A 12,156-nucleotide genomic window follows, 5' to 3' on the forward strand; every position below is an offset into this window, starting at 1 on the left:
AAATCTTCCATTTTGATTTTATACAGAAGAGGGTATTGATTCTTCTGTATTACCATACAGAAGAATCAAGAAACTCTTTGTTGTATACAGTAGACAGCAATCTGCCTAACTGCAGAGTTGTGAATGATTGGAATGCCTTGCCTAAAAGGGTGATGTCTGCAGAGAATTAGATTGTATTTAAGGAGTGGTATGATGAGCTGTGTGTATGCTAAAAGGACCTTCTAGATGAGTCTTTGACTCCGTGGGGTCTTAGGGTAATAATAATAATAATAAATAATAATAATATGTCCTTATTCAGTATGTAGAATACCAACCAACACTAGCAGATTCCTCTCACTGATTCTTCTCACTACCTTTCCTTGCAGAAGATAGGAATAATCAAAATCTCTAAGTAACAGAGCATGCAACATTTCCAGAAATAGAGAAAAAGAATAAAGAATTATACACATAAAAGAAGACATATTAAAGAATTATTGATATGAATGCAAAATGATCACCAGGATTTTTCAATTCCCCCCCCCCCAAAAAAAAAAACAAACATTGATAAATAAACAAGACTTAAAGGTACAGTCATCCTTCCTTACATTCTTCAAGGTCTTAGGTCTTGTATAGTGGAGTGAAAGTCACTTTCACTCCACTATACAAGATCTCCAAATTATTATAGCTTCCAAAATCTCTTTGCCTTACCCTCAAGAAATAAGATGTTGACAAGATTCACTGTTCGTGCAGCATTTGTGAATTATGTGAATCAAATTTGTCATTCTGGAGAAATTTGTATGTCAGAACATTTTAAAGATGGCAAAAAGAAAAGAAAACATATATGTGATTTAGCGTTTTACACAACTAATGAGAGTCATCTGGCACTTTGGCAAAAAAACAGAAATGTAGTATATTAAACATACCTACTTTGTCCTAAAATTTAGAGAAGCTTCTGAAATGCTGGCCTAGTTGACCCAATAGCTAGCATATCCACTCTCCAGCCAATAGGCTATTGATTCGAATCCCACCGTAGGCATGGATGTTTATAATTGTCTGTGAAAATAGCTGTGGGCAGTAGATGACGTTGGTGTGGATGATGGTGGTTGCAGTTCGTGGTGGTTGGTGGATTGAGTGATGGAAGCGGAGAGGTTGAGGAGTGGGTACTTTCCCTCGATGAGTCTTTGGACTCCTTGGAGGTGTCACATAATAATAATAATAATAATGCCCACTCAATTCAGTAAGAAGCAAGGTATGATACCCATTATGTTATACATGATGATATGCAATATAGGATATGATGCGCAACTGCTTTATTGCATTCATTGTTTATTTTAATTTTTATCTATTATTCTTTTTTATTTCTTACTGTGATATGTTTTACATCTCTAGCTATTTACGCTTATAAGCATACTCCTGACAAAGTGTATCTTCAGCTTACAAAAATTAATTGAGAATTTGCATATTTAATAAAGTTTTTTTTTAATATAATTTCTTATTATTCCAGAATTTTGAAGAAAATCAACTTGTTAATTTGTTAACAATCAAATTGTTAATCAACCTAGCTGCCAAGTTACTGAATATATGTAAAGATATTGCGATGAGTCTTTTGATTCCATAAGGTTCCCATATAAATAATAATAATAATAATAAATACTTACAACACATTTATGAAAAGACCTCCAGTAATCATAAACATTACATCAATGGGAACTAGATACAGCATTGCTGTTGTGGAGGATTCAGAGGCTGCTGAGAAGAGACAACCTATTTAGAAGAGCAATAGAAAAAAAAGAAAAAAATTAAAAGAGCTTCAGTGTTTAAATATTGGGCTGCACAGTTTTTAAAGGTTTAAGTCTGCTTGAATACAAATCCATATTAAAGTTTTGGGGACTGAGAAGAATGTAGAAACATTACATATTTGTGCAGATATTTATCTGTATCTTGAATGAAATTTAGACTGCCACAAGCAGTGTATTGTTAACAAGGCTGCATTTTGTCATATTTTATAACCACAGTCATACAAATTCTACATTTTTATAGCAAAAAGAGCAGCTATAACTATGTAACAATGGTAAAGCAGATTCAGACACTTCTTATTTTTCTGTAGAATTCTAAATTTTTTCATATGAATGATGCTAACTTTCAATTTTGAATCACTGGAAATGTGATCACTGAGGATTATGCAGAGGCATTTGTATTATATCTGTCAAGTATGTGTGTTTACTAGCAGGTTTGTCTCTTTTTTTTCAGAGGAAGTGAGGGGAAATGTCAAATTACTTTAAAAAATATAATTACTCCATCTGAGACTGAAAAATATAAAGAATTCAGACTCCCTCTGGTAATGTGTTTCTTAGACTACTCTAAAGCTTTTGAATGTGTTGAGCATGTGAAACTCTGGGAAGTAATGAAAAGAATGGATTTTCCTCAACACACTATCAGGTTGAGAGCCAACTTGTATAGGGAGCAAGAAGCCATGATAAGAACAGGTGTTGGATTGACTGGCTTCAGGTTGGAAAAGGAGTTAGGCAAGGATGTTTACTTAATTATTATTCCTGACACCTCCAAGGAGTCCGAAGACTCATCGCGGGAGGACACCTACAGCTGTCTCAATATATAGTATTGAGACAGCTGTAGGTGTCTCAAATTATATATTTGAGACACGTACCTCTACTACGAATCATCTCCATCAACACCATCTACCAGCCACCACAACTAGTATTCTATGTCTGTAAATTGTGTGTGTTCTGAAGGGCCGATTTGTCTGTATGCGGGATGAAAAACCCGAGTTTCCGGGAGAAAAAACCCTGCTACCCCCAAACAAACCCTGCTTTCTCTCACTTGTTTAGTATATATGCGGAGGACATCATGCATGAAGCATTGGGTGAGCTCAGGACAGGAATTAGGATAGGAGGTAGATTCATCAGTAATCTGAGGTATGCTGATGATACAGTACTCCTTTGTAATGACATGGAAGAACTAGGACTAATTCTTGACAAAGTTAACAAGATCAGTAATAACAGAGGACTTCAACTCAATCTTAGCAAGACAAAGATTATGGTTCTCAAAGGAAATACAAACAGAGAAGCTCTTGAGAAACAAGTGTACCTTAATGGAGAAAGAATTGAGCAAGTCAGCAAGTTTGAGTACCTGGGATCCATTATTAATGTGAAGAATTGCTGTTCAGAAAACATCAGAAAAATGTTAGGAATGGCTAAAACAACAGTCAGAGACCTGTCTAAAATCTGGAAGAATGGATCTATCTCCATGGGAACAAAGTTGAGGATTTTGGATGCAGTTGTTTTTCCAACAGCAACTTATGGATATGAGACCTGGAACCTAAAGAAATCAGACAAAAAAAGGATAGCTACTTTTGAGATGTAGTATTACAGAAGGCTGTTGAGGATATCATATACTGAAAGACATACAAATGAATGGGTGTTAGAAAAGATCAGTAGAACTTTAAGGCTCCTTAAGGATACTGACAGAAGAAAGTTAAAATATTTTGGACACATTGAAAGGATGGAAGGAGGACTTCTCACAACAATAATAAAAAGTAAAATTCCTGGAAAAAGAGGAAGGAGTAGACCATCAATGAGATGAATGGATAGTATGTGTAGTGATTGATCTTCAGAAACTTGAGGCCGCATCACTGCATCGGAGTGACCATACGGCATCTGTAGATGCCCAGTGAACATAGAGATAGAGAGAGAGAGAGATCTGAAACTAATACACCATCAATTGTGAAATGACTTCCTAAAAAAGTTTTCCTTATAATCTCAGTTTGAATCCTAGCAATTCCAAGTTCTTCAGGTGTGTGTTTTAGGACCATTGCTGTATAACCTATATGTTAATGATACTGAGGAAAATATGAATGGAGATATAGAGTTCTTTGCAGATGATGATGCAAACATTCTCTGTGGTGGATGGTGGGAGGGGTTTCTTAGGAGTGTTTAGTATTTTGTTTATTTTATGTGGATTGTAGCCGTTGGCCAAGAAGGTGTGGCGTAAGTGAGTCAGTTCAGCCGTAAGAGCCTTGTCATTGGAACAGATTGCTCTTGCTCTATGGGTTAGCGTTTTTAATATGCCATATTGTTGAGAAGGATGATGGTGTGATTGTTTGTGTAAGTATCTACCTGTATGTGTGGGTTTTCTAAAAACTGCAAATGATAAGGAACCATCTGGGAGACGTGTGATGAGTGTATCCAGGAAGGGCAGACAGTTGTTGGCTTCTAGTTCCATAGTAAAGTGGATTTTTGGATGTTGGCTATTTAAATGTGCTAAGAATGTTTTCAATGTCTCAGGGTCATGTGGCCAAATAGCAAGCACATCGTCAACATAGCGTAGCCAAAGTGTGACCTGCCTCCAACAATAGCTAACAACATACGTTTAGATGTGGCCAACATCCTAATCAAGTCCAAGCCTCCCAAAAATAATATCCCACATAAGGAATTCATTGCTATAAAAGAGCTACACAACAGCCAGATAACCATAACAAAAGCAGACTAAAGAAATGCAACCGTGGTGATGGACACAACTCAATATGAAAACAAAATGCACACACTATTACAAGATCAGTCAACATACAAAATTATAGATCGCAATCCCACCAACACACAAAAGAATAAGGCACGAAAATTATTGAAAAAAGGCACTTCCTGGCCCAAAGACACAGTTAACAAACTCAAACCCTTCCATGTTAAAACACCGAGGATCTATGGAGCACCAAAAATTCACAAGCAAGGCACACCCCTACGCCCAATTGTGGACAGTATAAATAGTCCCACATACAAACTGGCTAGACATTTAGCGAAGCTACTAGCCACTCTCACAAACAATTCTCCCTCCTTTGTCAAAAATTCAGCACACCTAAAAAGCATCGTACAACACCTTACCCTAAAAAGCTCAGACTTAATAGTAAGCTTTGACATCACTTCACTATTCACAAATGTACCACTAATAGAAACCCTCAATCTACTGAAGTCACACTTCCCCCCCCCTGATATATTTGAACTATTCAAATTCACAATACATGCAGGATATTTCACATGGAAAGGGAAAATATACAACAAATTGATGGGACAGCCATGGGCTCCCCCCCCCCACCAACTTTTACATAGAACACCTGGAAAAACAAGCAATCAATACAGCCACTCTCAAACCAACACTTTGGCTACGCTATGTTGACGATGTGCTTGCTATTTGGCCACATGACCCTGAGACATTGAAAACATTCTTAACACATTTAAATAGCCAACATCCAAAAATCCACTTTACTATGGAACTGGAAACCAACAACTGTCTGCCCTTCCTGGATACACTAATCACACGTCTCCCAGATGGTTCCTTATCATTTGCAGTTTTTAGAAAACCCACACATATACAGGTAGATACTTACACAAACAATCACACCATCATCCTTCTCAACAATATGGCATATTAAAAACGCTAACCCATAGAGTGAGAGCAATCTGTTCCAATGACAAGGCTCTTACGGCTGAACTGACTCACTTATGCCACACCTTCTTGGCCAACGGCTACAATCCACATAAAATAAGCAAAATACTAAACACTCCTAAGAAACCAATCCTACCATCCACCACAGAGAACTACAACAAAACCATCCCTTACATTAAAGGCACATCCGAAAAGATCTCAAGAATTCTCAATAAACATAAACTATGCACTACATTCAGACCATGTAGCAAATTAGCCACCCTCATCCGCTCACCCAAGGACAGCATTCCTCCTTTATCACATCCAGGAGTCTACCAAGTACCTTGCTCATGCAATCAAGCCTACTACGGTCAAACAGGAAGAATTGTGAACATCCGCATCAGCGAACATAAAAGATACGTCCAGAATTATCATTATGGGAAGTCGGGCCTAGCAGACCATGCTCTGGATAGAAGTACTACACAGAAACCGGTATAAATCAGAGAGATTGTTCTTAGAGGCGACAGAAGCCCTAAAACACACTCCAAATCTCAACAAATATGGCTGTATTAACTTGCCGAAGATCTGGGAGACAGTCATATTAAGAAAAAACTAGCACTTCTCTAGGACTCTAGTAATACATGATACCTTTTTTTTTTTTTTTTTTTTTTTTTCAGATAGAGGGCGCCAAAATCAGGACTCTAGTCTTTGTGTTGCTGCTACAATTTTGTTTAAGTACACCATGTTGTTTTAGTCTCGCGTATTGTGACAAACAGTGTTTTTGTGCTCTGAAGATGCTGGTTATAACACCAGTGAAATATCAGCATTAAGTTAATAAATTATTTATTTACTTAGTCTCTGTGTTCTATTATACCGTTAAAATAATAATCAACATGTTCGACGAACACATAAGTCTCTCCACACGTTTAAGGTATTAACAGCAGTTAGCTAATGAAGCCAAAAAGAATCCTAGGGAGTTCTTTCGATATGTAGCCAGCAAAAGAAAGAATGATTATGGAAGGATGACATTGATTGGAGGAAATGGTATAAAGACAGCTGTTGCAGAATGTGTGGTGGAGTTACTTAATGAGCAGTTCATAAAGATCTTTCAATCTTATGAATGTGACTTCATGGAGAGATTGAGAGCAGTTGATGATCGGGAGGAGAGACTGACTGTAAGTGAACAAGAGGTGTTTTGGTAGTTGAGTAAACTAGATGTAAATAAGGCTGTGGGACTCGATAATATATCACTGCGTATTCTGAAGGAATGTGCCAGAGAGTTGACACCTGCCTTGACATATTTTTTTAATACGAGTCTTGCACTTGGTCAAGTTCCTAAAGATTGGAAGGAGGGAAAGATTGTGCCACTTCATAAAGGAGGTGATCGAACTCAAGCATCAAACTATAGGTCTATCTCTGTGTCAGGTGTTGTGGTTAAGTTGTTGGAGAAGCTTGTGAGAACTAGGATCCAGAGTTGGCCTGACAACAATGGTATAATCTTTGATGGACAGCATGGATTTGCTAAAGGGAGGTCATGTTTTAGTAATCTACATACTTATTACAATAAAGTGACTGGTTCCTTGGACAGAGGAGAAGGATACACAGTAATATACTTGGATTTTGCAAAGGCTTTTGATAGAGTACCTCATGATAAGTTGACAGTCAAACTAGAGCAGATGGGGTTGGATATTAGATTAGTGCATTGGATTGGAGACTGGCTATCTGATAGGTATCAACAAGTCACTAGTGGAGTGCCTCAGGGATCTGTTTTAGGGCCATTACTATTTAACTTGTATATTAATGATATTGGCGAAGATTTGGATGGAGATATTCAGTTTGCAGATGATGCAAAGTTGGGATGAACCATAAAGAGTAGTGAAAATGTTGTGGCCTTGCAAGATGACTTGAAAAAATTGAGTGATTGGGCAAGCAAATGGGGATTTGAGTTCAATGTTGCAAAATGTAAGGTTTTAAAATTTGTAAAACAAAGATGGGATGCAGAATTTATGCTTGGTGAGAATATATTGTTGGAGGTAGAGGAAATAAGAGATCTGGGGGTGAGAGTGGATAAGGATCTAAAATTTAGGGGACACATCGCCAAAATTGTGAAGACAACACAAAGACTTCTGGGAATGATGCGGAGGACACTGACGTGTAGAAGTACGGAGATTCTTGTTCCATTGTATAAGGCTTTAATTAAGCCACACATGGACTATTGTGCCCAGATTTGGTCACTGGGTTTTCAGAAGGATGAAGAGATGTTGGAAAGGGTCCAAAGGTGACTGACTAAGGTAGTTTCTGACCTCTGGAATGTTGAATATAGGAAAGATTGAGAAGATGTAATTTGCAGAGTCTGGTGGAGAGGAGGAAGAGGAGAAATATGATAGAGACCTACAAGTTGGTAAGTGGTTGTTATAAGATCAATGGTGGAGAAGTTCTACAGAGAATAGTGGGAGATCAGGGGAGAACCAGAGGTCATCCCTGGAAACTGTATAAAGAGGGTGTGAATAGGGGAGTGAGAGGCAGGTGTTTTTCATGCAGAGTTGTGAATGACTGGAATGCCTTGACTGAGAGTGTGGTGTCTGCAAAGAGTTTGAGTGTGTTTAAGACACGGTATGATGAGATATGTGTGTGATAAAAAGGACCTCCCAGATGAGTCTTTGACTCCATGAGGTCTTGGGAAATAATAATAATATTAATAATAAACACAAATGGATGGAAACATTGAAAGAATGAAAGATTACCAAAGAAAGCCTTAAATTACAAACCATTAGGAAAAAGAAAACCAGGACATCCTCTTAAGAGATGAGATTCAACGATGACCTCTAATTCCGGAACAGGCCACACTAGGCCTAAGTCCTTCATAGGCATGATGATGATTTTATATATATATATATATATGTATAAGCCGGTAACATACACACACACACACACATATATATATATAATTGTGTGTGTGTGTGTGTGTGTGTGTGTGTGTGTGTGTGTGTGTGTGTGTGTGTGTGTGTGTGTGTGTGTGTGTGTGTGTGTGTGTGTGTGTGTGTGTGTGTTACTAGCAAAGTGTGAAAAGCAGACATTCTATAGAATGCCTAGGCGTTTTTTGGCAAAGTATGAAATGTCTGTTTTTTTTAATAATTTACATATTTTCTCTAGGCATTGTATAGAATGGCAAATACTATTTCGGCTATATTTTCATTTTGAAGTTTTAAATTTTGCCGCCAAGGGGAGGTTAGGTTAGGTTAGGTTTCTGGCGGTTGTTACGAGTGTGACAGATGATGGTTTTTACTGACTTGGAACTGCTAAAGGAAATTTAAGCCAACTCTATGCCAGATCGCAATTCACTTTATGTCTCAAGGACTTACTGAGAGTTCGAGATGTTCCTGACCACGAAATAGCTCTCAGGTCAGCCGCTTCTGCTCAAAAAGCACTTGAAGTGCGTTTGTATGAAAAAGGCAGTTAAGTGCAATTCAAAATGCCATTCCAGAACGTCTCCAACTCTCAGTGAGTCCTTGAGACATAAAGTGAATTGTGATCTGGCATAGAGTTGGTTTAAAATTCCTTCAGCAGTTCCAACTTGGTAAAAACCAACGTTTGTCACACTCATAACAACCACCAGCACCTAACCTAACCTCTCCATGGCAGCAAAATTTGAAACTTCAAAACCTAACCTAATCAGTTCCAAGTCGGTAAAAACCATCGTCTGTCACACTCATAACAACAGCCAGCAGCTGACCTAACCTAACCTTCCCATGGCGGCAAAATTTAAAACTTCAAAATCTAATCTAACCTCCCATGGCAACAAAATTTAAAACTTCGAAATGAAAATATATATCCGAAATAATATTTGTCATTCTGTATAATGCCTAGGTATTCTATACAATGCCAAGGAAAAATAAGTAAAATATTAAAAGAAAACAGACATTTCATACTTTGCCAAAAAATGCCTAGGCATTCTATAGAATGCCTGCTTTTTACACTTTGCCAGTAGCATACATGTATATATATATATGTATAAAGGTGGGACTGCCACCCTTAAAGTCTTCAAGCTTGCCTTGGTTAGTGGTTATTAAAGGAAAATGAAATTCCCCTTAGCCCTCGATTATTACTCTAATAGCTTCAGGGGAGAGTAAAGGAACTCCTCCAGAGTTAGAAGCACTTAGGATAGTAAAGATTATGGTATCGTGTCCTCTTTTATAGATGTTAATAGAGGAGATGTAAGAGGGATCAAGATGAAGAACAATATAGGAAAGAAGTATGTCTAAGAGTGAAGGAGGCTAGTGGCGCACTCAGGATTTAATCTTGGAGAGGGCAGAGCACTGAAGATTTAATCTTGGGAGGGGGAGGTGAGTTGAGTGGACGATTTCAGAATACACACTATGCATTGCATACGAGCTATGACTGAGCATCTGCAGTGATCGCCAATACATGATACCTGTGATCTTCTCAGGCCTGGCTCGGGCAAACAAGTAGCGCCTGAGCACTACTTTGTTCGGCTTGCGTTCACAGAGGCCAGGATTCTCGAGAGTTATAGGGTATTCCCAAATTATGCGACCACTAATTCATAAGCAGCATAGAAATAGTAGACATGACACAACATACATAAATTTAAAAAAAAAATGAATTTTAATCAGGAAAAGATTTTTGGAAATTTTTCTAGTGTTTTTTTTTCTTTTTCTTTTGGAGGGGGTGTGCCAATGAAGGAGGCCATATTTAGCTCAGGTACCTTGGGTATGCCAAGCCCTTACTTGCAATTGCAAATCCCTGGGGATAGTGTAGAGGAACAAGAAATAGAGGACAACCAAGAAGAAGATGGGCTGAGTCTGGAACAGGCCACTTGGCCTAGAACCTGGATAATAATAATAATAAGATATATATATATATATATATATATATATCTTATTATTATATATATATTATTATATATATATATATACACTCGGGTCTCTTTTTATATGGATCTGATCTTTTTTATGAGGATTTGAAGTTATGCGGTACACGCCTACAGATACGAGACCTTTCGACACTTTTACGCATGTCAACAGAAGGAGAATCCATTCCGATAATAGGATAATCCAGAGTTTCCCAATGTAACGTATTCATTAATAATTAATTGTTAATTTAGCTCATTTTATTATTAATTATTAATTGATCGATAATTAATAATTAATTAAATTTGGCCCAATGGGGGGGAAAAAGCACCAAAGAAAAGCAATTTCTTTGGAAATGAAAATTGCAATTTTAGATCTTTTAGCAAAAGGAGAGGATCTACGGTGATTGGTAAACATTTTAATTTAGGCGAATCTACTATAAGAGCAATTAAAAAAATGAAGTCGCAATAAGAAAATCTATCATTTCTGGCACAAAACTAAGTGCCAAATTATCATCGTACTCAAGAGATTCTTTGTTAGAAAACACGAAATGAGCGCTCGTAATTTGGATTGAAGAATTAACTCAAAGAAGAATTCCTATAAGTAGTTATTTAATTAAACATAAAGCTCTTCTGTTTTATGAACAGATGAAGCAATTGAAGCTGTCTACTTCTGCATCACAGGCCGATAAAGAATTTTCGGCTAGCAAAGGAGGGTAAACCGGGTTTTTAAAAAGGAATGCACTTCATTACATGAAGATTACAGGCAAGGTTGCAGCAGCAGATGAAGAAGCAGCCAAAAATTTTCAAGAGAAGTTAGCTTAAATTATTGAAGATGGTGGATATTAAACACTTGATTGTCCCAATCAATCATAATGCTGACGAAATAGGATTGTTTTGGAAGAAAATACTTAGTCGAACTTACATCGCAAAGTCTGAGAAAAAAGCAAGCAAAGATCGAGTAATGTTGTTACTTTGTAGCAATGCATCAGGAGATCGAATATTAAAATCCCTCCTAGTATATCGATTTCTAAGACCACGTGTTCTAAAAGGCAAAGATCTAAAACAGCTGCCAGTACATTGGATGGCTAACACAAAGGTTTGGGTAACAACTGCTGTATTTACTGAATGGTTCAATAATTGCTTTGTACCAGAAGTGGAAACATATATGAAGAAAAAGCTCTCGATTTTAAAGTTTTATCAATTGTTGACAATGCACCAAGTCATCAGCATTTAGAACATCCAAATGTGCAGGTAATGTTTTTTCTACCCAATACAACATGTATTATTCGGCCATTAGATCAAGTCATAATTTCTACTTTTAAAAAATATTATGTTGAGCACACTTTTCAATTTATATTGGATGAATGAATGAATCATTAACAGTAACTGACATTTGGAAAAAATTTTCTATTTTGGACTGCTTAAATCATGTTGCATCTGCTATCGCTGAAATAAGACCACAAACTTTAAATGCTTGCTGGAAAGCAGCTTGGCCTGGAAGTATTGCAAACATCTACATTATCAGCTGAAATGGCACATGAAATTGGTGGAGAAGGTTTTGATACATTTAGCCAGAACGATGTACACAAATTGCTTGTGGATAATGCCTTAAGTGACGATGATATTATTGGATATCGATTAACTTTAGATATCGTCGAAGATCCAGAAAACGATAGTGAAGCAGAAGAAAAACCTGTCCTCCTCACTGTAAATATAATTCGAAAAGGTCTTGAACTGTGCAATAAATTGGAAAATCATTTTCTTATTAATGACATAAATTCTGAATGAGCCTTTAAATTCCAACGTGAGCTGAAGAACTGTATGTCTGGATATCACGAGCTGTATAAAAAATTAGTGAAATCATTATCGCAAAG

General features: G+C 37.1%; 1 protein-coding gene across 1 annotated transcript in view; it reads right to left on the minus strand.

Moving 5' to 3' along the window:
* Positions 1-12,156, minus strand: part of LOC150108685 (protein scarlet-like) — a 243,350-nt gene that overhangs the window by 81,141 nt on the left and 150,053 nt on the right. The window contains exon 8 of the mRNA XM_090390507.1: positions 1,638-1,743. Coding sequence (XP_090246633.1) covers positions 1,638-1,743 — 106 coding nt within the window. The remainder of the gene's footprint in view (positions 1-1,637; positions 1,744-12,156) is intronic.

This window comes from Typopeltis vanoorti, chromosome 3 (assembly GCF_054136105.1).
Source record: "Typopeltis vanoorti isolate ZY-2024b chromosome 3, IOZ_Tvanoo_1.0, whole genome shotgun sequence".
In the NCBI taxonomy this organism is placed as follows: Eukaryota; Metazoa; Arthropoda; class Arachnida; order Uropygi; family Thelyphonidae; genus Typopeltis; species Typopeltis vanoorti.